The following is a 25,341-nucleotide window of genomic DNA, read 5'->3' as shown; positions in this document are numbered from 1 at the left end:
GTCATATGCGATTGCAATAACGGATGTAATTGATGCCGATGGGGGAATTTGTGTTTTAATGCAAGAAGGTGTATGATGTCAATTGACTTTTGTACTTCAGCAGTAGTTTGCTTGAGTTTAGATAGATTGTTTAATTCAAGTTAACTACTAGTGTAGTAGAGGGATTAGGTAACGGACGCAAGGGATAGCAACGCCAAAGCGCCATAGGAGAACGTGACTCTGTAACCCCTCCAACCCTAATCCAAGGTCTGTGTGTCTATCATGAAGTACTACAAGGATTTGTCTCAAACTGCATGAGGGCCGCTCCGTTGCTTCAAACTAGGGTCACAGCTCTAAGCTAGTCATTGACCAAGGAGAGGAGAGAGTGAGCTTCAACCCAAGCTCGCCTTGTTTCTCTGCATGAGAACCATATCGCGCGAGTTTGGCCGTTATTTTACTATAGGTACTTCGGTTGGAGGGCTGGTTCCCCGCAGAATCGCAAAGCAGTGATGCCTTACCTGATTTAGAGCTGCTGACTTAGCATCGAGGGCGAGTCGATGACGAGTTGGTTGTTAGCCCCATTTTTCGAATCAAGAGTCGGTTCTGCTGATGCTGTTCCGTGATGCGATCGCGATGCCCCCCGGTTCGTTTGAATCATTGAGAGAGGAGGGGGGGGGGGGAGAGGGGGTCACCTATAGTGTCAAGAACTATCGCTATTACTCCCTTCTGCCGTGGCTGATTCTATTCCCATGATTGTTGCTTCTTGTTCCTTGTTTCATGTATATTTTCTTATTATCATTATTGTGTATTTTTACATAATTCTGGCCGGGTGTTGGCTATCTTCGGTGTCGTTCCAATCTGATCTGTCTGTGCTTTTTTGCATGCCTCTGCTTCTGCGGTACATACGGAGTACTGTCATCGTTCAAATCGTGCGGGAAGCACGGGTGTTTTGACGGAACGGGCGTCAGTGACCTGCGGACTAACCGGAAAAGCCAAAGGGCCCTTGCCCTCATCGGGTGGATCACTGGATCTTCCCCCCGGCCCGGCCCTACTGTACCACAGATGAAGGCAGCAGGGAGGCAAGGGTATGTCTAGTAAAGCAGTCATATAGGGGAAGTTGATCTATCTGAGGAGTCTACTACTTTCAAGGTGTAACTCGTTAAAGCGGCCCGACTTGAGTATCACCGGCCTGTGGCTAATGAAGCTGGAAATGATTTCCTCCAGCTCCTCACAATGGTCACACTTTGTATGGGAATGATTGGCCGTGATCGACCGAATGATGGGACTCTTGATACAGTATTGTATGACATTCTTTGTCCATCTGATCATGGCCAAAGCCCCTCCCTCCCAGGGTTCTTACCCTCGGACGGGTAGACGTATGTATCATGGTACTGTCATGTAACCCGCAAGCCAATCCTGTTCTAAAAGTCGATCATGGGATGATGGAACGGTGGTGATGCGCACAGACAGACCTCTTTTGGGCATCACCAGGGCCAAGAAACCCAAGATGCGTAGGCAAACGGGCTCAGGTACCTATAGTACTTCATTGCTTCATGGAGGGAGGGAGGTTTCGGATGGTTTGGAGACTCGTTCCATACCTTACCAATCAAACTGTTCTGTTTGTGCTGAGGAACTTGCGGTGCCTGAGTCAGGCTGGTACGACCGCATCCAGTACCTACAGATTGAAGGAAGTGAAACTTGGACGGAAGGCCCCCATTCCGTCAACTGGATTGGGGGGAAGGGGGAATGGGGGGGGTGAAGAGAAGCCCATCTGGATGACTGTTGAGGGGACTGAGAGTGAAGAAGATTCGATAGGCTATCGATAAACGATGGTTCTCGGCCCCACCGGCGGTCATTCCATGGTTCGGATACCGACTACTTTGGAGGTACCAGTACCAAGACTACATCCTACTCCGTAGTTAGCATGTTTTGAGAACTACCTGTATCAGGATATCGGCTATTCCGGCTAGAAGTTGCGTCCAGAGACAGGAACGAGGGGGCTCAGTGGGAAAGTAACTGAGGATATACATCTCCATACTATCATGCACAGAGTACACACATACATATGATATCAGATTGAGTTCTGTATAGGTATCTGTACATACAATGTACATACTCTGTACTCGGTATAAAGAGCAATGTAGGAGTGGTGTATTGCTTGCATGGAGGGGTATTGCTTACACATGAGGTTACTGGTAGTAGGCACTGAGTATTACTGCTATACCCTCTCGGTACTAGTTTGTTAGGCTGCTAGTCTGTGAGAATCCGAATTCCCGCGCGCTCTCTCCTCGTTACCCGCCAGGTCCTGACCGAGCACTCAGTCGGTACATCTAGGAAGGGAGTGACTTCCACGGGCACAGTAATCCGCGGGAGACGCAAGTATCAATCAGTCAGAGTCATTATTCATCCAGGACAAAAGGACTGATGAGTAACGCGTGCTTATTCATCCAGGCTCTCGGTGCCAAAGGAAAAAAGTTCCCCTGCCCGCTGCACGTCTGCCCAACGAAGCATCCAATGACCGGTGCTCGTTAATCTCGGGAACAGCCAGAAATCGTCGCCTCGCCTTTTTAGCTTTTCCGCTGACCGCTGGAAGGTACTCATGTCTTTGGTAGCAGCGTTTAGTGACTTTCTGTGGGCGTATGGGCCCTTTGTGTTTAGGAGCCGATGGAGAATTCCCTTTGGGAGAGATTCCTATGGAGCAATCGAGCAAGATGAATTAGGATTGAGATTTATGGTTAATATTATTTACTAGTTTTATTTATTTATTTTATTTTCTTCTATTTTATTTCCTTTTTTTTATTTTTCCGTCTTGTTTTCGATTTTCTTATTTCGATTTTATTTTTATTTTTTTATTGTTTCTATCAGATCATACACTGGTACCTGAGGCACTCTCACGATTTCCCTGAACCATCCCGAAAGGAAAAGATATATGGACTTCCCCCTCCCTCTTCATCTGGTCCTTCCCTCCTCCAGAATCCAACGGATCTAAGCTTCAAACTCCTTTTAGCAAAGAGGCTTCTCCTGATCACAAGAGACCTCTTCTTTCCCCTTTACAAGAATCCATCTTCTTCTTTCCTCCCCTCGAACTTTGACTACCACCTTACTTCCTCTTCTACATACTCTTCTCCCTCCACTACCGACCTTACTTTCTACTCTTATTCTTTTTTTATAAACTCCTTCTTTCTCTATACCGTTCCATCCAATCATCCTGTCTCTCTCCCTCTTCTCTACTTGTCCTCATTGCATCCATCCAACCACCCAAATAAAAAAACCCCGCACGTTTTTTCCGTACAATCAGATTACACACCGCCTCTTGACTACTATCACGGCGCTTGTCTCCAAACAACCTTTTTCATTCTTCATTTTTTATCATATACACACAGATTCACAGTCATGGCAAGGTATTCTCAACCGTCATTTGATTTTTACCAACAATCTCCCTCAAATTTGGATGCAAAGCCTTCATTTCCCGAGGAAGACGAGATGAGTGTATTGGATGATAAGATTCTCGACTCGACGTCGCCTGAACTTCCATCTTCCATCGCCGACCACCGGCGCTCTTCATATGATCATGCCCCGGATGCTTTCTCACATCGTGATTCAGTCTGGTCCGACTTCTCCCAGTCCGTTCACAGCAACCAATCCCGGCATAACTCCCATGTCAGTCATCATCTTTTCGAGTCCGCTCCGAATCCTTTCATGAGACTGGACGGTGCTCACCACCCAGCCACCGCGTACGGCCAACAGGCATCTTGGGCGCTTTCCAAGGAGACTGGCTCATGTACACCCGCCGCCATGTACGACCATCATTTCCCATCGGACCTCGACAATGGCTCGTCGGCGCCGTTCTCGGGGGGTGCTGTTGGTCCGGTGAGCACCATCAACATCCCGTCCATGTCCTACCGTCCCGGAATGGCCTTTGCGCATCCCAGTGCTGTGGCCATGTCCCCGCAGTCCAGCCAAGGATGGATGCCTGCGTCCACCGACATGCCGGATGCTGTTGCTCGCACCACCAAGAGCCCTACTTATCGGAATAGCTCTCCATTGAGCATCCGACGGGATGGAATTCGAAAAAAGAATGCTCGTTTTGAGATCCCAGCAGAACGGACGTTAAGCAACATCGACCAGCTAATCGCCCAGTCAACCAACGAGGAGGAGATTAAGGAACTGAAGCAACAGAAGCGGTTACTGAGGAACCGTCAAGCTGCGTAAGTAGAACCCTCACTTGCTGTTCGGCTTCACGGTTCACTAACAATTACATTTAGTTTGGATTCGCGCCAACGGAAGAAGCTGCATACTGAGAAGCTGGAGGAAGAGAAGAAGCAATTCACCCAGATCATCAGCGATCTTGAGGAGGACTTGCAAAACATGAGGCTACGGGAGGCAGAACTTATGCGCGAGAAGAACGAATTGTTCGGTGCGCAGCAGGAGCTCTACCACCATCTCAACAATATGGCCATGGAAAAGGAGGAACTGATCCGGGTGCATACCTTGGAGACCGCCGAGCTTCGCAAGAAGAACAACATCCTCAAGGAAACCGTGGAAAAGCTTGAGAGACATGCCAGACCCTCCGCCTCCAATATGGCAACTGACTTCTCTGACTTCGAGAACCTCACCATGGACAGCACTCCCTGGGAGGAACTTACCATGGTCAACAGCCTCTCCCTGGAGACCGATCCAGTTACTAGCGCTCCTGCCGAGAGGAGCACAGAGAAATCTGCGAACAGCGACTACCCCTTCAGCTGGAACGCTTTCTATATGTGTCTCCTTTTTGGTGCCTTCATCGCCTCCAACGGTACTTCTCTTTCTGCTCGCGCTATTCCGCAGCTGTCGGAGGAATACCGCGCGGAGTCTGCCAACGTCCTCAAGGCCGTCTTGTCTTCTTCCCCACCAGAACTTGCACAGCCTTCGAACCAGGCCGCCGTCTCTGCGTCGGCTGGCCCGCTCCCGACAACTATTAGTGGGGCGGAGATGGCTCAGATGACTGCAGGCACTGCCCCTCCGTCCAACCTAGATGAGCTCCACAACTCGCTGGCGATGCCTACTAAGGCGCAGGAACAGGAACAGGTCTTCTCGCTCAATGCTGATCAGTACAACTCCTTAACCACTTATGATGACAACGGTGCTGAATACAAGCCGCAACAGGCTTCCCACCTCCAACAAGCGTTGGCTGCGATGCGGGGCAATGTTGCTCAGAAGATGCCGAGCAAAGCCACCTCTGATGTCTACTCGAGATCGCTCATGTGGGATCGGGTTCCTGAAAAGGTAATCCAGGACTTCCGACGGATGGTCCAGGAATACGGTGTTTCGCCCGTCAAGGAAGAGCATGCCGGCTTCAGTCAGGCCTAAGTAGCATAGCCGACAGGACTAGAGTCGCCATACACCATCCATCTCAACTCTCCTCACCATGTCCAGAGAAAGCCACCTTGCCTAGCCTTCCTTCAAAGCAAAACGTCCTCATCCGTTCCTCTGCTTTTTTCGCCTCTCTCGTCTTCTTTCGTTTGCAAACCAGTTTACTCTAGCGCTTTTTTATTTTTACGGATATACGACGATTAAACCAGACATTAGCCATATGCATGCATAGACAGCTTACCATTTACTTCGACTGGATATATTTAACCGACTAGCTCTTCATTGACCTCGTCTCACAATTTAGCGATGTGTTTATATTTTTCGCGCTCCTTCGGAATTTTCGGCGTATATATGATTTACCGTTTTCTTGGGTTGGGTTTGGGAATGAATCTCACGGAAAGTCAGAAACATATTGCATCTATGTATACTCAAACTTCTTACGTGTTCTTCTTTCATGATTTTGTTTACGAGTTTCCGGGGAGGCATGATCTTATTTAACGCTGGACGCTGTTTCCAGTCTGAAAACAGCAAAACGGTCCCACAGAACGACCTTTTTGATGAGCATTGCATTGATTATGGTTCAGGAATTATTGTTTTACTCTTGTTATTCTTGCGTTTGGTTGCATTGCGAGTGAGCTGAACTGGGCTACGGGTGGTTATCTTGTTACGATTATTCTTATGATATGACTGATATGTTCTATGATGAAAAATGCCTGTTAATGTTTTATGTTGATGATGCTTTCTGGACAGTTGGGCCACGACAAAGGGTGGCCCTTTTTGCATGCCTTGGTTCTGTCTTTTCATTTCTTTTGTCAAATACTTCTATACGGGTCTCCTCTCAGCGGGGCTTTGCTTTTGCACATGGCTTTACTGTTGGGCATTGCCCATGCCATTCCTTTGAATTACATTTCTTTTGTCAATCAAATCTATGTAATATGAAATCATGATTTGCATTGCATATATCTCTAATCCCTTGGATCAATTGATGATGATATGAATTTCACATCCTCCTAGGTTCCCAGATCTTGCATCTTTAGATATCAGTACACCGCAAAGATACTTACTCTTCCTTGCCGTCTGCAGAAGGTGTAAAAGCACTGCACAATGACATCTTTACATGCAGCCATACATGAACCCCACTTACCTTTAATCTGATCACGATGAGTCATTCCGAATCTCAGCCTCTACGTCCTACCTTCTTGTCACCAGGAATTATGTACAGCACGAATGTAATATAAATCGACTGTTTCAGTGTCCAAATTTCTGGAATCTATTCATGATCCCGGATAGAATGGCGGGTAGTACTAATCCATCAGACCAAGAACTCAAGTGCGTACTCAAAATGTCATTGAGTCATAAGCCCACCACCAACAGGTCAGCGACGAGGGTACAAAGTATGTAAATGCAAGGATGAAATCAACATTAAATTGACAAATAAAACAAATTCCCGCAGCCAATATTACATCAATTGATTAGAACAGGGAATCAGGAATGACAAACCAAATAAAGTCAAATACAAATAATAAAATAGACACTAAGCAAAAATACCGATGACATAGATTGGGTTGTCATCAAAATGAGGCTGGCATTGGGTCATCAACATCGTTGCAAGTCACTTGGCTAAAGTTCAGATCATACTGGCACGTTCCGCTTGTGGCACCCAGTATGGATCGTAGATAGTAATGAAGTGAAAGGTAGGTGTGTAGTGTGCCTCCCTTACGGGCTACCTCCATCACTAGGGCGATGATATTTCCTCCTCATCCTATGAGCGAAGACGTTTGGCTGGTTGATCTCAGTAGCTGAGCAATAACTCTATCTCCAATGATGTAGTCGAGAGTCATCTGATGAACAAAGAGGCGGGCCCATAAATGGGGCTTCTCGGTGGAACGAGGCTGTAAGGTACCGGAGCATTTGGTTCACTTTGGGTCGTATTTCTCCTTCCATATCCTGTAATTCGAGTAACGAGCATGTCAGCCTAAAATTCGAACAATTCAAAGGTCGGTATAGGTGAGCGTTATGGTTGGTTGCAGGCGTGAGAGCGGTTTGCATGGCGCAGTTGTAAAGATGCGACGAGAGCCTATCGATTGAACCACTGCCGCTGATCCCTGGCATGATAGCTGCAGGTGATAGCGAAGCGCGAATCCATACAGGCGGCAATTCACCACAATCTTGGCGAGGTTTGCAGGGGAAACGCCCAAGATCCAAAAATAAAAAATAAAAAAATTCTAAGGGTTGGCCTAACGTACCAAGAATTTCCAACTAATTTGCTTCCTTTCTGTTCGGCCAATCGGTAATATTTAGCAGCCGTGAACTAAACATTGACACAACTGGGTTAGTCAACTGGACAAACAAGAGCTCCTAAGAGGGCCAAGCGCAAAAGTGATGCGAATCGCAAAGTATTGATGCCCGAGAAACGAGACCATGATAGCCAGGGGAGATAAAGCAAAAGTTCTGAGCTTGTACCATCGCTAGAAGGATGCGCACGACGCAATCAAACGTACCTTATCTTTTTTCCCACCAAAGCCCTCTAGGTAGCACCACGCGACCTCGTTCATAGCGTCAGTGTCACCTAGATTTGCAGCCGTTTCGAAGTACTGGCGCGCTGCCGCAGGGTCTTTCTTGACTCCCCAGCCGTTGCGGAAGCAGTTACCCAACTCGAAGATAGCAAGGACCAATTCCCCTTTGGCTGCACCACCCTTTTTCATGCCTGCTTGGAGAGCCTGGGATTCAATCAATGCCGAGTTTGATGCTGCAGCTGAGAGATAGGTCACTGCCTGTTCTTCCGATTTGGGACACCCCCAACCATGCCTGGAGACGAACCCTGTTAGAACGTTTCCGGCCATAAGTAGAGCAAAAGGCAACACTAGAAGGTAGGATGTTGACGGGAGGGGTTCAAAAGAACCTAAAGTGCAGTGTAGCAGTTCCTACCTTAGTGCGAGGCCGTAAAGTACTTGGCTCAGTGCGTTATTTGCACCATTGGGATCTGCCAACCGGCGAAACATTTCAGTGGACTTCTCCAGTTCTGCAAGGATAACCGGTGTTAGTACATGTCTACAAGTACCTATTTATGGCTTGCTCCTTACCTCCCGCTTCATGGAGCCGAATCGCTTCTTGGATGTTAACCTATGGATGGTGTTAGTCTTCGAATATAGCAACCAACACAACCGTAACTGCCGTGTATCTCTTACATCTCCTTGAGGATCACTGAGACCACTTCGACTAGAGCTCCTTGACCGCGATTCTATACTATGTCTTCCCAAGCCCTGCGAAGTAGGTGATAACGGCGATCCAAGATTCGGACTCCGCTGCACTAAGACCGTTGCTCTTTTCTCCCACTGAGCCTCTCTCTCCTGCTCATCACCTTTCTCATTGTTTATCTGTGGAAGGTCTGACGGGATATTGGTCGAGGTGGCGGTGGAATTCCGCGAGCTGCCCCGATCACGATGGAGCAATTGCGACAGCCTTCTTTCTCGCGGTTGAGACGACGGAGATCCTAGGGATTCAGATGGCGCTCTCGAGCGGCTAAATGGATTCAGTGACCGACGGCGCGAGGAAGAGCTAGGTGGCGACACTTCGAGATGTGTGTTCTGATGGTGATAGACATCATCGCCGTCGCAGATGGGTGGGGTGACGACTTCTTGGGAGGTGGTATCGGATCGAATGATTTGAGGAACCGGGCTCAGTAACGCGGAAGGGACACCCGCCGCATATTGGCCACTGGTATCGTTGATTCTGTCCTTCTTATGAAGTATCTCTCGCAAAGGCATCGTTGTAGCGCGTGCTGATCGCTCGGAGAACTGCGGAGCGGACCTCGGGAACACTACCCGAATTGTTTGCAGCGTTTAATTTGACGAATTGGTATGTGTGGAGAGAAGATGGCGGCCAGAAGGGAAACCGGGGAACCGTTGACGTTGAAATATCTTGCAAACACGGGCAAAAAAAGCCTCAGCCTTATGGTCGAATGGCAGGCAGGCAGAAGCGCTGGGGTTGGGGGCAGTGTCGGAGGTGAGCCTCGTACAAGGACAATTGATGGTGGTTTAAGTTAGTGCCTGTCATGCTTTTCTTTCATCTCTGTTTTGGCCGTCTTGGCCCCCAGTTGCCGGAATACAAGGCGTCTGATCATTCCTTTCGCATCCATTGCCCTGGACCATACAGTTGAAGCGTTTACCCCGCGGATTACTCATGTAGATCTCCCTTGATTGTATGGATTTGTGTACCCTCAATGAAGTGTACCGCAATCTTCTTTATCGCAGACGATTCGATCCAAAAGTCAAGTATAAAAGCGGACCAGGTTCAATGAGGAGTATTCAACAGAAGAGGTCTATCGTCTGCGATAGTTGAATTCGATGACGTCTCAATGTCTCAAAAGAATGCATGCATTATTGAGTGGGTTTGTCAGCAGGCATGCAACAAGTGCTGTTTATGCAGGCTTATGGTCCACACCTTCCCAGGCCATCCACAAACAATCAGGTATTCGTGCACTCACTAAATATAGGGTTAGTTTGTCAGTCCTCAAAAAACTTGCATTTTTATTTATTTTATGTTTTCTTTTTTCTAGTCTCTGCTACACTTTCGGACGGTCCCTTTTACTTCCATCTTACATTTGAATTGTGATAGACGCACAATGAAAACGGAAGAGACGGAAATCAGATTGCAACAAAATGAGAAAAATGAAAAAAAAGTAAGACTAACAGTAGACATGGAAGACATTCAGCGTTTGGCTTGAATAAGGACATCCTGCGCATAGCCAATAATGAGCATTTGAACATTCAAACGACAGGGGCGCCTTGATCCCCCATCCCTTGGTAGATCAGCATTCGCAAGTTTCTCCAGAGATATCGAAAAAGATCCGATTTACATTAGGTCGTTAGCTATTTTGCTTAGGAACTCGTATTGGTATGTCTAATGTAGCACAGGAAACAGATCTTTAATTTATACATATTGCTAATAGCGAGGCTATTCATGCAACGTCCATTTACTGGGCCTTGGAGGAGGACATGATGCCTATGGATCCAAATTAGCATTGAAAGAGACAAGCAACGACTGCTTATGTTTGGGACTTACGCTCAACATCGGCAACGCTCTGCTGGAGGATCTGCTGGAGGACCTTGGGGTTCTCAAGCTCCTTCTGGATCTTGCCGATGACAGATTCGGCAAGCTCACGCTGCTGGCGCTGCTTAACCTGACCTTCGTAGCGAACCCACGAGTCGAGAGCCTGCTTGGCCTCGTGGGCAAGAGCAGTGCGCTGCTCGAGCTCATAGGCCTGAGCCTCAAGCTGGGCGGTTTCCTTTACTCGATCGTCAGCAATCCCTTGTTTCATAAATTCCTAATAGATTGCAAAATAACGCAAGGCTAGTTTACCTTGGAAACAGCGAAGAGCTGCTTGGTGACATCAACAACACCAGCAAGCTCCTGGACGTTGTCCATACGCTGCTTGACAGCGTTGGTGTGGTCGGCACGGGCAGCGTTCAAGATATCCTTGTGCTTCTGGACCTGGCCCTCAGCCCACTCACGGTACATGGGACCACCGTACTTAGCAGCGGCGGTGAAAACGCTGAGAAGACAGAAAGCAGCAACGGTTTCCTCGTTCATGACATAGAGCTCATTGCTGATAGCGGCAATGGAGAGACCGGCAGCGGCGGAGAGAGTGGCGGTCTTGGAGACCAGGGAGTTGCCGGGAAGGGCGTCGAGAATCGACTGGGCCTTCTTCTTGGGGTCCTCGGTAGGGACGCTGGAGGCCGAACGAGACACGGTCAGGTTGGCGATAGGAGCGACGTTGCGCGTGACGGTCGGCCGGAGCCGGGCAGCACCTAACTGGGGTTAGCGACAAAAATCGAGTGTTCGACGGGGCCGTATAGAGTTGCGTGAGGCATACCAATGGCGCTCTTAGCAAGACGCGAAGCCATTGTAACGATGGGAAGACCTTGACAAGATGTGATGGATGAACGGAACTGAGGAGACTTGAAGTCGGGATGGTTTGGGCGGTGCGGGAAGACACTAGCCTACTTCAGTATAGCGCGGCTAATCGGAAAAACCGTTAACCGAGGAATTTCCAAAAATTCATGGTTTGAAGAAGAGTAGATGCACCAAAAGGCGTACGATTTCCATTTGGACTACGTTCTAAAAATTTTCGGACGCAATGCCTGCCCCTACGGTCGGAGCTACAAGCTCCAAAAAAAGAAAGAGCCTCAAAGAGAGCGGTGTCCCGTCGTCGAAACGTCGTGCAGTGGCAGAGAACGATAGCGCAGATGTGATGGTCGAAATCTCTCAATTGGAAGAACAGATTTCCGAATCGCGAAAATACTACAACAACATCGCCAAGTTGATTTCGATGCTCGATGTGGACGACAATGCTGCCAATCCAAATTTGGCCGCCGCAGTATCCCTCTGTCGAGTGTTCAGCAGATTGATTGCCGGAGGAGATATGGCGGAGACAAACAGGGCCGCAGAGAATGAGAAGATTATTGCAGCATGGCTGAAGGAACGCTGTCGCGAATACCAGAAGGCGCTTTCTGCCATACTGCGTGAGGGCGATGCATCTGCTAAGGTCCGTCGCTCCCAGATGGCTCCCGAGTCCAACTCATGCTAACCCCAAGCAGCTCACAGCCCTCACACTCTGCATGCGCATGATCAGCGAACGTGCTACCCATATCCCTGGCGAAGATACTCAGGCCTGGTTATCTGGTCTGTTCAAGAATGTTACTGAGGCCATTGTCGAAACCGGTGACAATGAGGCACTGCGGTCCGAGTTCCTTGAGAAGTTCGCAAAGGAATACGAAGACGTGCGGTTCTATACATTCGTGCAGATTGCGTATGCCACACCATCACATCCCCTTTAAAAGTCACAGACAAGTGCTAACAAGCCCTGAAGCGATATCGCAGATACGGAACAAAGTACAGAAACCCTCGACATCCTCATTTCCATACTATCAGCCTGCGACACAGTCCCGAGCCCCGAGCACGAATTCAAGAACTTCTACGTCAAATCCAGCAAAAAGAACAAGAAGCTCGTCTCCATCAATTCCCACAAGAAGCGCGCCCAAGACGCCTGGCTTGCCGTCCTCCGAAACAACATCTCTGAATCCCAGCGGAAGACCCTCCTCCGCATCATGGTCCACAACATCGAGCCCTGGTTCAGCCGTCCTGAACTGCTCATGGACTTCCTCACAGACTCCTACAACGTCGGCGGCGCAACCTCCCTGCTCGCCCTCTCCGGTCTCTTCTACCTCATCCAGGAGAAAAACCTGGATTACCCACAGTTCTATCAAAAGCTCTACTCGCTCCTCGATGCCGACCTGCTCCACTCCAAACACCGCTCCCGCTTCTTCCGCTTGATGAACACTTTCCTCGCCTCCACCCATTTGCCGGCTACTCTTATCGCCAGCTTCATGAAGCGTCTCTCTCGTCTTGCGCTTAACGCTCCTCCAACCGCCATCGTTGTGATCGTCCCCTTCATCTACAATCTCCTTAAATCCCACCCCACCTGCACATTCATGCTCCACCGCGTTATCAAGGACGAAGTCAAACCCGAATTGGAAGCTGAGGGCATGGACGACCCGTTCGATCCAGAGGAGACCGATCCGGTTCGCACAAACGCCCTAGAGAGCAGTCTATGGGAAATCCACTCCCTCCAACAACACTATCATCCCAACGTTGCAGCGATTGCACGCATTTTATCTGAGCAATTCACGAAACAGTTCTATAACCTTGAAGATTTCCTGGACTATACCTACCAGGGCATGGTGCAAGCGGAACTGGGAACAGAGGAGAAACCCATGAAGCGGATCCCTGTTATTGAGTATCACATCCCCAAGCGGATATTTACCGATCGAATGTTGGAAGAGGACGGCGGCGTAGATACCGCACCGGGGAGCATTGTCAGAGGGCTATGGGATTTTGCGTAAGGGTTACGCGCGATGCACAGGTAGACTTTCATTTTCTTCTTTAGCGTATATAATTGGATTGGTTTGATTAACATACCGAATATAAACTTACACATTAGAACCGTGAACAAAAGTATCAAGTCTTATTTTATCTTTAAGTCTATTTAATAGACCACCTTGCCCTAAAAGCAGGAGCTAACTGGAATAATGGATCTATCTAAACAAAACATCTCGAAGAAGTCCCAGCATTCAAACGTCATAACCACAACTCCAGAACAACAGCAATAAAGCCACCCAAAAATCAGATCTTACCAACGCCTCGTCGACCGACTATCATCAGGCCTCCAATTGTCAGTCCCATGATACTCTTCCTCTAGATACTCAACTTCAGCATTATTCCCTGTATAACTCGCCAAAGGCATATAGGACCCCGACGCTGCCGATGCCGCCCCTTGCTGCCACTGGCGATAAAGATAAGGCGAGACAGCAACCATGCCCACGCCCGACTGCTGAACAAAATACTCAGGCCACATGGTCTCGTGCTCCTCCGCCACCGGATCTCCAGGATGATAATCGCAGAAGACGTCTAAAGCAAACACCCCCCGCTTCATGTCATCGAAGAGCTCATCGCTCACCTTGACAGGGATGCCCTCGATATGCACGCGCATTTTGTTCAAGATGGCTTGCGCCTTCTTGCGTCGCCGTCTGCGTCGCACGCCGACTTCATCTTCCATTTGTTCCAGTATAAGCAGAATGTCTTTCTCGGTTGGGGCGTGCGCGATGGCGTATTCCATTCGCAGGGTGAGCTGGTGGAGTTCATTTGCGACGGTGCGGAATAGGATGTCGACTTTGGTAAGGGCAGCAGTGACTCGTGAACCAAGGGAGCGTGCAAAGGCACGTGGATAGAGTCGCTCCCAAAAGGCGAGCCAGTAGAAGACACCTGTTCGGGACTTGCGGAGACGGGTGATTTCAAGTGTTGTGATGACACTTTGACAGAGTGCGAGGGTGTGTAGGGCTCCTCTTCTGGTGTCTTCGATGGAGGCTTGGGATTCGTCTTCGTTTGTCAATACTGGTTCTGCGGGACTTGGTGAGTCGGCTCGGCTAACACTGTCTATCGATCTATAAAATCGATGTGATGGACCCGGTGCTGTTGGTCTGGCTGGAGGCAGATCTGTTTCGACAGTCTGCGATGGAGGTCCAGCGCGTGCCGGCGCCGCTGGTAGTTGTGTTTGCAGCATCCTCGTAGCAGCTGACTGGACAACCGTAATAAGATTACAAGATAGATTGAAGTCTCATGTAAAGCGGAATCAAGTGGTTTGCGATGTCGGCTGAGGAGAACAAAAACGAAGGACAAGATGACAATCAAACGAGTGTAGGATTAAAGAGCGACTTGGCGAACTATGTCATGAGTGGAGATAAAGACATTATTATTATTATTCAGTGAATGGTGACTGAGTTGGGCAATGTAGATACAGCTGGTATTTGAAGGTTCACAGGTTTTGTTCGAATCCATAACCTCTGTGGACATCCTGAGTATGGACCACCAAGGAAGGAACGCTGGAGTGATTGGGTCGATCGCGAGATAAAAGTAAGTGTAACTCCATTCAGGGCCAGATGCAACCGAATGATTCCGGACTGGAATTTTGCAGAGGAATTTAGTTTATCTAAGCGGGTCGGCGAGGGTGATGGCTTTCCACAGTCGGTATGGTTGATGTTGGCTGCATTTCCGTTTTCGGTATGCAACGGTCAGCCCTGGAGATAAGGCTGAGATAGACTGTCACCGTTACCATCCCATCGATTAGCTGGATGTATTTTTGGAAAAAGAAGAAGAATCTGATCTTCCATGATTCTTCCTATTTGAAATTTCGTGCAGTCCTTTGCTAGCGGCCAATCAACTGAAGAGTAACTACTCTGGATCTCAACTTCATTTGTCCTCTGATAGGCCTGCCCAAATAAAACCAAGAAAAGGATAAAAGACAGAGGGAATGAAATTTCTGATTGTCCATTCCTTTTTCTGGATCCTTCTTTCGTTCCTCCACTTACCATGTCATTATATGTATGTATGCTTTGAAGCAACAGCGACTCCTTTGTCTCGAAAGCAAACATGTACCGGTACAACTTAGGATAACTACGCAAATTTAATGCCCGTAAACTAAGCTTCAGTTCTGATCACGCTGCTGGCCGGCGAACAGTCAGCTCTTTAAGCATCAGACCTCAGGAAGTCTATAAAGCTCTTAGTGTTTAAAGAAAAATAAACACAAAATCCACTTCTCAGACTCCCGCTTCTTCTCTCATCTTGTCGCTATTGATGAGTCGGCACCGATCGAACAGCTTCTCCCAGTGCACCGCGTCCTCAGCAGCAGTTTTAGCATCATGCTGAGGACCTTCAGCAATAGTCACAGGCATGGTCCCATAGGGGCCACCAAAGATCTGCAAGGAAAGCTTTCCCGGAGAATCATTTTGCAAGTCCTCCTTTGCAACATCAACGAAGGCAGCAGGCCATGTCTCAACGCCACTAATATGACCTTGAGGATTGCCGCTATTTACAAACTTTGTGATGGACGTACTCATGGTCCTGGCCAGCGCGAGCTCGGCAGCTGAGTTGTCTACACCCCCATCCAGATGCTGAACGTTCAACACATAGGGAATATCACTAAGGTGCGCAACACGCCACATTGGGACGCCCATCATCTCGAACGCAGGTGTGAATCTTGTGGAGTTATGTTCGTATAACCGAACCTGCGATGGTTCCACGCCCCCATTTTTGAAGTATTGCCATGCAAAGTCAAGCACCGGGCAGGTGAACCAAATGTCTTTGTTCATCTGTGCTGCGCGGTAGTACTGTGCAGAGATAGGGCCGTCATATTCTTTCCGGACAAGATATTTGAAGTCTTCGAGTGGGTATATTTGCAGAAGCTTCTCCTTTGTAGAATTGGAAAGGCTAAACAGCCACAAGCCAAAGCTGTCCAATACTTCGTGATCTGTGGAAGTCGACGGCGGTGCATACCAGGCGCCATCATTTGTCACCCAGGATGCGATCACCGGAATCCCTTTCACGAATTTACCAGCACGCATGAGCTGAGAAGGCCGGTCACGGATGAAGTCACTATCAACTGTCGGGAAGAAAAAGCCCTCACCAAACGGTGGGCGGGCTTCTCGAGATGCCGTTACAGAGAGGTTCGTCAAAACATCGAAGGGCACATCTCGTAAGCATTCCAGGGTCTCTAGAGATTGATCCTCGCCCTCTTTCGCACACCCAACTCTTTTCGCGATGGCTGCAGTGTTATTTGCGACCAAGTCTGACTTGCTGTTAAAGTTCAAGCCTGGCCCACCCGACATCATACTACAACTCCAAGTTAGTGCAAAACTTTTTTTCCCTCACGGGTGTATTACATCGCTTGTTGAAACGGAACTCCTTTTGTTCCTTCGAACGATGTCAAATGTAGGCCAATATCGCTGGCGCCCACGCTTTGTCCCACGACAGTCACTTGTAGAGCGTAAAGTTAGCTACAACTGGTAAACAGTCACTTGATAGATCATATCACCTCTTTGTGGATCTCCACCAAAAACTTCAATATTATCACGGACCCCTATAATTACGGTGTGAGATGTCTTATACTTAAGAGGCGAGAACTTTTAGATAGTCACATACACTCCAAAGCTGCCCGTTGGTCACGAAGACCAGCATTTGTCTGCTTATGTTCAGCCATTGTCTTGCTGGTTGCAAAGCCAAAAACTAGATATACAATTAGATATGTCTTCATTCAAAGGGTAGAATGCATTACAGCCAAGACGATAATTGATGGCGACGTAAATCAATGGCTGGCCGTCCGCAACAGATTGCCTTATCAATCCGTCTGGATTGTATAAGACCTCAGAGGCCGAACCTAGAGCATGGCCGCCTAAAACGCATTAATATGCATCAGGAACTCAATGCATCCCCAGGAGTGCTTATTTGCAATGGTGAACATCACTGTACCTCCATGTATCCACACCATTACTGGTAACCTCACATCACTTCTGGTAGCCGTCGGTCGAGCAACCCTCAAGCTCAAGCAATTTTCACTAATGTTTACAACCCGGCTTGTAAAAGGAAGTACATCTCCCATCCCTTGCGGGCACCAGGCTCCAGGGCGAGTGGCATCAACGACCGATCCCCTTGCATACTGGAACGGAATGGGCGGTGCGAAGCGGTGTTTGCCCCATGGTGCCTCTGCATAAAAGATGTTTTGATAATGCTCAACTCCCAGAGAATAGCTGCCCAGATACTTTATATCTCGGGCAGGGTCGGTCACGGTCGGTGGGGAGATCAATCGTCTTCCACCCACAGTAAATTCGAAGCCTTCATTGTTTGGAGCTAGCAAACTGTCAAACCAGTTGCGGTAGAAAGCAAACAAGCCAGCAAATAAAGCAACCAGTGCGACTAGAATAGAGTTCCAAGTTTGAGTCATGGTCGGCGTTATTGTGTTCTTCAGTATTCGGGCATTTACACCGGATTTGCGGTGTCGTTGTGTAGGGGCGTTCGATTGATAGAGGCAACCGCAACGAGATAATCTAGGCTGGGGTCAATTGTATACCACGTTGACTTCTCTCAGCATGACAAAAGGCAACAGGAGAAAGAAAAGTGGCGACTACGTGTCATGGGGTACAATTAGCAATCGCTGTCCGATTTGGGGGCTGCAGGAATTTAGGCCCCCTAGGTACTGCAAGCATTTGTGCTGCTTGGAGCAACTCCAAACACCCCCGCCACTTCCGCCGGGTCGACCACGAATATGACATACGCTTGCATCCTCCTGACCTCTCTGTGGCCACATTACAACCAGCCACCTTTATCCAGGAGACCAATCTTGGCTACTTGTTAGATCAAGCCTCTCTCCATCATGGATATGCCAGCAATCTGGAGGAACAATGAATTGAACCCCTAACGCTAAAATAATTTGGAGATTGCAAAATCTCTCCAGCCTGGACAAGGTACTTCTACTATTGTCCGCTGAGTTTAGGTGTATATTTACAGCATTAAGTTTACTAGGTCTGGGATATGGAATACTTGGATCGGAATTGACCTAACAGAAGTCGAATAGTCACCAGGACTACGAGATTAAAAGAACACAACGTGGGAATACACTGCAGGCTGGCATGCCTCCAACGTACGTGTATCAAGATCCCCATCGGTTATTGAAGGGATGCGGGCTGCGTGGTGTCGGCCCATATGCTCCATGAGAAAACACCCCATAGAATTAACTCAAAGAATGACCAGGGCATATGTGAAACGACTAAGGGGTTAAATATGGCCCCATCACCAGTAATCAATCTCAATCTGTTCCTTCTTCTGGTCAGAGGAGGCAGCATTCGGTTTATTAGCCGCCGGGGCGCCCCCAATGCTACTTTCCACTTCCTTGATGCTCTCCAATTCGTCAAAGTTCAAGCCCTTCCTTTCTGTCTTTGCTATCACATCCATGGACGATGTGATAGGTCTGTTGGGGATACTTAGGGTGTTCAGAGAGCCGGTCACTGGCATCCGGGCAACATCACCACAAGGTCCACCGTTCCAAAATCCAACGCCATCCATGTTCTGAACTACCGCTTTCGTTAGGCGGAGGAGATCACCAATACCTGCGGCCCCCACAGCAGTAGCGACCGGCCTAGATGGCAATTCTGGACCTGGACAGCCCGGTATGCTGTTTTGCAGTAAAATAACGTCGTCTCCAAGTAGGTCAGGGCTACGCCAATCGTGCGTGCGCTCTCCAATTTCGATATTCGCATTAGTCTTCAATATAGCATCAATGGCAGAGCTAACAAGCGAAACTTCATACCATTGCCTCCCCCTGCGTATCATCTCCGCCAGTGGCATGCAACGTGCTCTTATTGCTTGAGTGTTCGAGGAACTGGACCCTATTAATAGATCCTGTACTTCCGTGACTTGCAGTTGAAGCTCTTGTGCTTCGGGAGTTCCACCGTTGCCGACACTGTTCATGTCCTTTGCGGCACTCTTGGATCCCACAGAACCAGTAGCGGAATCTGCTTTTCCTCCTGTCGATGACGAAGTGTCGGGGGTGTTGGTGCCTTTAGAGGAAAAATCGTTCGAACGAATATACCGATAGCGGGTCCAGCGCTTCATAAGGACTTTATCCACAGTCAGATGTTTGTCTTTGGAGAGTTTAGTGAAAAGATGGACGAGGTGTTTGTCGGGCTGGACCCAGAGATGATCCACCATATATCGGGCGGCGTCTTCAAATTCCTGGTATCCATAGATAGGATATGCAATATTACCACGGACAATCATACAAGCATCCCAGATACTACCAGGAAAGTGAATATTGACTGTACCTAGTGCTTCGGTTGGCTTCTTGATGGAGTATTTTCCGCGTTCATCAACTTCGACAATGATAGATTGATGTGTTTTAGAGCGACAATGGAACTCATAGAAAACACTATACTCGTTGTCTTCGTGTTCAAAGAAACGACGATTCCCATCTTTTGATGTTTTTAGGTCCACAATATGATCAACGTCAAGTCCAGATGTTGTGAGCCTATCGATGAACTTGGTAGTTGGTGCAGATACGCCAGTCTGTGGTTGCATTATCTCTGTCCACTCTCTCAAGGAAATCAGACCCTCCTTGTAGGTCTTCGGCAGAACTGGAATCAATGCGAGACCAATCTGAACCTCCAAAGTCAAAGAACCAGGAAAATATTCGGCGGCTTTCAATGTTGGTTTTAGGATCTCAAAAAGCTGTTTAATACTCTCATTCATACTCGGCTCCTTTTGCACCTTTCGGGCATGTTGCACATTTTCTTGCGCCATGTATCGGGAAGACGTATTCTTGGGCCTCATATTTTCATATGGAGTTGGGTTGTCTGAGAGCTGGTTCTTTGTCGGCTTTTTTTGTATTCCCCAGACATCCTCCAAAGTGGCTTGCCTCTTCGCTATTCTCAGAGACTTACTTGAAACATTGTGACTTGGCTTAGACGCTTTGTGATTCATTGTATGATGAAATTCCCTGGTAGTCACTTCATCGCTTGGTTGTTTTCCTTCCGCTTTGTGTCGTCTCTCGAGCTCTTCAAGTCGCCTTCTTGCCAGGACCGAATTTATTTGATTTCGAGGGCTGGGAGGGTTGGCAGCGCGTGAGGGGGCTTCACTAATTGTGGTTGGCTCTCTCGTCTGCTCGAGGAAAGCCTCTTCCAATATGACGAGCCTTTTTACCTGCTCTGAAATATTGTCATTTTTGCCTGGTTTTGCACCCTCATGTAGTACAGGGCAACCAGAGTCATCTTGAGATCCACAATCCGCTTCCATCACTAAGCCACTCAAGTCGTCGGCGATGTTATTTATTCGTGAGGGCGCATTTCTTTGTAAAGCAGTATGCTTGGGGTCTAATTTTGCATTCAGTGGTATCAAAGCTGGCTGATCTGCACGCATCATCGGAAGAGAATTCGTACTTATGGCTGCTGGTGCGGTCACATCAACAAGCAAATTGTTCGTGTCGAGCTTTTTACTCGTCCGAGAGGGTACATAATCATTTTTTCTTTGAGTATTGAGATTTCGACCACTACTTTTGCTGTCTGGAAGATGTGGATGCTTATTGAGCCCATGCTTCGTTTCGTCGAAGATTAGGGGGAGGCCTGGTTTCGGTGCAGCAGGTGTCGAAGCATTAAGAAAGGAATCAGCGGCATCTCTCAGCTCACAAGGGCTGGTGGATCTAGGGCAGCTGACACGCATATCTGTATTCCCCGATTCAATGTTATATGTCATTTTGAATTTTCTGCGAGGTGCGGAGGCATCTTCTTTCTTGGGTGCAAGATCAGGGCCCTTGACTCGTTCAGATTTCGTCACTGGTACCACCAACGGAACCGATTGGTCTGATTGTATAGCTGATGGAATAGGCCGTCGTGTTTTAATAGCTGGACATCTCTTAGCACCTAGGACCACTGTCGTATTGCTTGAAAACTCGGGTGGTGGTGTAGGTGGGTGCTCAGGCTGTTCGCTGGTAACTTCCATTTCCTTACCCTCAGCGACCCATTCATTGACTTGTTTAGCCTTTTCGGCAGTCAGAAAAGGATGGGTGGGTGAGGTCTCTGACGTTGCAGCCGGGATATTTGTATCTTCAACAGCCTCCAATAGAACAAACTCATCCCCTTTGCCAACCTCAGGGAAAGTATAATTTTGCCATATCATGGACTTCCCCGGTCTGTCGCTAATTGACCGTGGATACACTATGTTCTTAGGCAGCATATAACTCTGAGACTCCTCATCGAATGAAAGAGAGGTAGTGACAAACATCTGGCTGATACCGAGATTCGAGCTCGTTGCGGGGTCAGCTAGAACACGGCGAAGAGCCACTTGGTTCAGGCTGCTATAATTCTGAATGGTGTATTGGGTCGCCTTGCCTTCTGTGGCTATACTCATATTGCCCACCTTGTGGTTAGCAAGGCAAGACTGAGAAACATATATAGTTAGTGGCTAGATATACTTGAAGAGGCGTGTCACGTACCAAGGGTTTCTCAATCCGAGTGAGCTTCGCTACAGCGTCGTCGACATCTCCAGCACTACTTCCAGATATTTGGATGCCTTTAACCTCATCGATGATTGTAATATTCGTCCCCGTCGCGGCTGCAATCTCAGTGAGGACTTCATTAAAACCAGTCGCAAAGCACCCAACGCCTCCATGCGACGATAACCAGAATTTTGTGACGTGTGTCATAAGATGAGATTGATGTATCAGCTCCACGTCTGAATCAATGTCAAGGGCCAAGAGGCCCCCTAGGCTATCTTCGGTAGTAGCGACTGGGACGGAAGCTCCGTCGTCTTGAAGCATGATAGGAATATTCAGTTGACGAGTACGTGGCATCTTAGATTTGTTATGGCATATTAACAACTGGCCATCTCTAAACAAGGAAAGGCGAGAGACATACATCAAGAAAATCCTTATTCTTCTGGTCTTCAATAAAGGTTGAAACAAGACCCGCAATCTTCTTTGCAGAGCCGTTCATACGTCCTTTGACCACAAGGAGCTAGCATAAGTGAATTAGCATTGCAATGAAAGGGGTTGTTTCTCGAAGGAGGACTTACATCGTCATGCCTCAGGTATTCGCAGTGGTAATCCAGGCGAGGTAGTGCTTTCCTATAGCGCACATCAGTATTGGCGGAGTTGTCATTGGGGACGTAAGGAACGAACTTCATTTCAATGCCAATATCTTGCACCTGTCGCCATTCTGGTTAGCAAATAACCTGTATTTAAAGACTATGGAGAGTGTCTTTACCCCAATGTCCTCGAATGCCCAGATGGACGCGAAAGTTATGCGCTGTTCATTCGCCATCCTTGTACCATTCTAGAAGCCACTCCCGCACATCAAATGAGGCAGTTGAGATTACAAAGAGAGATGTAGTTTGAAAGAATATGTGAGAAGTACTATAGAATGGAATGAAGTAAATTAGAAGAGAATATTATGAAAACTAGAAGGAAAAGAAAGCTGTTGCGGTAGCAAGTAAGGGAAGAGTGTGAAAGAAAGTAAAGTGAGCTGGGAAGACAGATATAAATATCGCCACATCACCAAGACAACAGCGGAAGGAGGCCTTGAAACTTAGGTGAGATTAATCTTGACAGTATGTCCGGTGGCCTGGCATTTAAGACCCTATTCCCAGGAGCAAGACAAACACTGCACAGGTAGATGCAACCAATGGTGAAGTATTCTCTGGTAATGCACAAACGCAAATTGAATATTGTTGTGGGGCATAGGCAGTTGATAAATATTCACGGTTGAGGAGAAAGAAATAGAAGAATACTAGTAGTGAGACACAGCGCAACCTAAGGAAGGGGCAGGTCATGAACCTTGACCAAAGACAGCTGAATACAAAGAAAGACATCACGTGTCTGTCCAATACGTGAAGTCACGGTTTCAAGACCTTGATTGGTTTCCTGTATGTGCATATTGAAAATATATCTATCAGTCTAGTCATTGTGGCCATCACTGTATTGTAAATGCGATCTAACAAGCAGGTGATATGGCAGTGGATTTCCCCCAGGGTATCAAACAATCCCAAACTCCAGAGAACCGCGATTGAGCCCGGACAGATTCGCCGGGAAGTGGAATGAAATACTTTCAGATTATGAAAGGCGAGATATAAACAGGTCAAAGAGAAGAGCAACCTGGGGCATACACCCATAGTTCGAGACCGCCCGGTCAATTAGGGGGGTAGACAGGTTGCAATAGGTGTGTTCTCAGCATATAGAAACTGTTCAGTGTTAGACAAGCAGGAAACAGTGTTACCGAAGTAGTTTGTTAACAAACCTGCCAATCCACGTAGGCTTTCACGACCAGCGCTAGCTGCCTGTTGAAGAAAAGGCCACTGTGGACGCGCCACGAGCTTTATAGGTCAGGTTTAATTGGCACCTTTGACCTCGTTCTTGACCTGGATTGCCCATTTCATCCGATCTTCAGTTTCCTTCAATGAAGCCAAAGCTGCGCTCAAGTTGGCATCACCCTGGCGACCCCTCTCAACGAGTGTGTGGACTTCTTCATCATGGGCTTTTTTATAGGACTCATACACCTCAAAGAGCTTGTCAAAATTTTCTCGGCCAATCTCAATCTCACGATTTTTCTGGGCCATCACAGTATCCAAGCGCTCAAGGTGCAGACTCTTTTCTTCTTGTCGTGTTTTTAGAGCATCGATCTCATCGCGAATCGCCTTCACCCTCCTTTGTTGATCTGCCCGCTCACGTTGTCCAGCTTTAGCAAGCACGTCATACTGGGTCCGAGCATGGTTGGCGATCTCCTGCAACTCCGCGCATTTCCGATTGAAATCATCACGGCTTTCATCCATCAATTGATGGAACTTTTTCGTCTCCGTCTCTGCTCGCAGTCGTCTATCCTTTTCGCTCTGCACCTCTGCGCGTAACTCCTCGATTTTCTTATCTTTGCGCGAGATCGAATGTAGGTTCGTCTCGTGTGCCTGCTCCAGGTTCCGGAGACGTTCCGTCATGTTTTGTACCTGAGTCTTGAAAGCATCGTTCATGCGCTGTGTTTCTTCTGCCCGGGAACGATAAACACTGCACTCTCGCGTCAAGCGGGCAATATCCTCCTGTAGATTATGTATGACACGACCGGACTTGCCCGTGGCTGCGTGACCGACTGCCGAAGACCATTCCGTTGTCATTGAGTCACTGTTCGTAAGTGTTGAGCCATTTGTTCGGGTGTTCGAGGAATGCGAGTTAATCGACTCTGTAGGAATGTGCCAATAATCTCACAATAAGCAACTGGTGACTCGCCTGATTGGAATGACGGCTAATCGGAGCCCGATAAGGGGAGAAAAAAACCACCCACCTGCAGAGGACTCCACGGCCTTCAGACGTTCCGGGGAGTCGAGATCGAAAAGACCACTGTATTGATGCATATTCAGTTGCGTTTCCACATGTGGTAGACTAACACGAGGGGACCGTCGCGGAGGATCTGACGTAGACGATACAAGCATGTCCGAGTTAGCATTGTTGGCTACTGCTTTTGGCGTTTTCTTGGCCCGACCGAATCGGGCCATGCTCGGCATTGTGGGTATTTGTTGGAATGTTGGGAGCTACGGGAATGGCCGTAAAAGGGGACCCATGAAAAAGATGAATGAAGTAGAAAGAGTGATCACACAAGAAGAGTAGAAATACCAGAAGTGGAAACGCAGGTATAGTCAGAGCTGTAAGCAAGGAGCAAATCTCACTTCTCAGGCACAACAAACCAGCCTTCTGCACCTCACGGCTCAGCCAACGAGTTTCTGAACGTCGGGTTCATGAAACTTCAGTTGTGCAGAAGGGTCCCAGGACTTGGATATTTGGCATGCATAAATTGATGCACAACAGACTCCGGAAGGGTAGGGGAAAAAACGTACATACCAAGGAGTGGATCGAGACCTTTGATTGCAGGAGATCTGCAGCAGAGCTATTACGAAAATTATTGTTGGTGCTTATTCATCGCTGAGACATCAGGATAGGATGCCGTGAAAAAAAGGCAGTAATAGATATAAGGGAAGACACGAGTCGAAGAAAAGCACTGGGAACTGGTAGCGAGCTGTGGATGATAAACTTACAGCCACTGCCCAACAACTAACTGTCCACTGACGGAGGGGAGTGAAGGATACTTGGTGGGA

General features: G+C 48.0%; 8 protein-coding genes across 8 annotated transcripts; 2 read left to right on the top strand and 6 right to left on the bottom strand.

The window, feature by feature from the left end:
- Positions 1-3,372: 3,372 nt before the first annotated feature.
- Positions 3,373-5,328, top strand: ABOM_000459 (putative bZIP transcription factor; the record flags this gene model as incomplete). The annotated part of the gene is made up of 2 exons (XM_022527589.1): positions 3,373-4,187; positions 4,245-5,328. 2 exons carry the CDS (start codon positions 3,373-3,375, stop codon positions 5,326-5,328), a joined length of 1,899 nt encoding a protein of 632 aa, XP_022394404.1.
- A 1,919-nt stretch (positions 5,329-7,247) lies between these two features.
- Positions 7,248-9,098, bottom strand: ABOM_000458 (tetratricopeptide repeat protein; the record flags this gene model as incomplete). The annotated part of the gene is made up of 6 exons (XM_022527588.1): positions 7,248-7,278; positions 7,578-7,642; positions 7,833-8,139; positions 8,260-8,353; positions 8,415-8,454; positions 8,520-9,098. The coding sequence occupies 6 exons, from the start codon at positions 9,096-9,098 to the stop codon at positions 7,248-7,250; spliced, it is 1,116 nt and encodes a 371-aa protein (XP_022394403.1).
- A 1,208-nt stretch (positions 9,099-10,306) lies between these two features.
- atp4 (F1F0 ATP synthase subunit 4) lies at positions 10,307-11,237 on the bottom strand (the record flags this gene model as incomplete). Its single annotated transcript, XM_022527587.1, has 4 exons — positions 10,307-10,335; positions 10,396-10,618; positions 10,693-11,141; positions 11,207-11,237. 4 exons carry the CDS (start codon positions 11,235-11,237, stop codon positions 10,307-10,309), a joined length of 732 nt encoding a protein of 243 aa, XP_022394398.1.
- A 233-nt stretch (positions 11,238-11,470) lies between these two features.
- On the top strand, positions 11,471-13,235 carry noc4 (ribosome biosynthesis protein NOC4; the record flags this gene model as incomplete). The annotated part of the gene is made up of 3 exons (XM_022527586.1): positions 11,471-11,878; positions 11,931-12,142; positions 12,203-13,235. The coding sequence occupies 3 exons, from the start codon at positions 11,471-11,473 to the stop codon at positions 13,233-13,235; spliced, it is 1,653 nt and encodes a 550-aa protein (XP_022394397.1).
- Positions 13,236-13,522: 287 nt separating this feature from the next.
- Positions 13,523-14,452, bottom strand: ABOM_000455 (uncharacterized protein; the record flags this gene model as incomplete). The annotated part of the gene is made up of 1 exon (XM_022527585.1): positions 13,523-14,452. One exon carries the CDS (start codon positions 14,450-14,452, stop codon positions 13,523-13,525), a length of 930 nt encoding a protein of 309 aa, XP_022394396.1.
- A 1,033-nt stretch (positions 14,453-15,485) lies between these two features.
- Positions 15,486-17,665, bottom strand: ABOM_000454 (uncharacterized protein; the record flags this gene model as incomplete). The annotated part of the gene is made up of 6 exons (XM_022527584.1): positions 15,486-16,557; positions 16,608-16,701; positions 16,760-16,804; positions 16,867-16,950; positions 17,000-17,116; positions 17,194-17,665. The coding sequence occupies 6 exons, from the start codon at positions 17,663-17,665 to the stop codon at positions 15,486-15,488; spliced, it is 1,884 nt and encodes a 627-aa protein (XP_022394395.1).
- An 845-nt stretch (positions 17,666-18,510) lies between these two features.
- On the bottom strand, positions 18,511-22,529 carry ABOM_000453 (uncharacterized protein; the record flags this gene model as incomplete). Its single annotated transcript, XM_022527583.1, has 5 exons — positions 18,511-21,648; positions 21,704-22,060; positions 22,125-22,223; positions 22,282-22,413; positions 22,473-22,529. 5 exons carry the CDS (start codon positions 22,527-22,529, stop codon positions 18,511-18,513), a joined length of 3,783 nt encoding a protein of 1,260 aa, XP_022394402.1.
- A 1,063-nt stretch (positions 22,530-23,592) lies between these two features.
- ABOM_000452 (uncharacterized protein) lies at positions 23,593-24,753 on the bottom strand (the record flags this gene model as incomplete). Its single annotated transcript, XM_022527582.1, has 2 exons — positions 23,593-24,431; positions 24,534-24,753. The coding sequence occupies 2 exons, from the start codon at positions 24,751-24,753 to the stop codon at positions 23,593-23,595; spliced, it is 1,059 nt and encodes a 352-aa protein (XP_022394401.1).
- Between the last annotated feature and the right edge of the window lie 588 nt (positions 24,754-25,341).

The sequence above is a fragment of the Aspergillus bombycis genome, assembly GCF_001792695.1.
Source record: "Aspergillus bombycis strain NRRL26010 chromosome Unknown contig00002, whole genome shotgun sequence".
Classification (NCBI taxonomy): domain Eukaryota; kingdom Fungi; phylum Ascomycota; class Eurotiomycetes; order Eurotiales; family Aspergillaceae; genus Aspergillus; species Aspergillus bombycis.
This window is presented reverse-complemented; position numbering and strand designations above follow the sequence as displayed.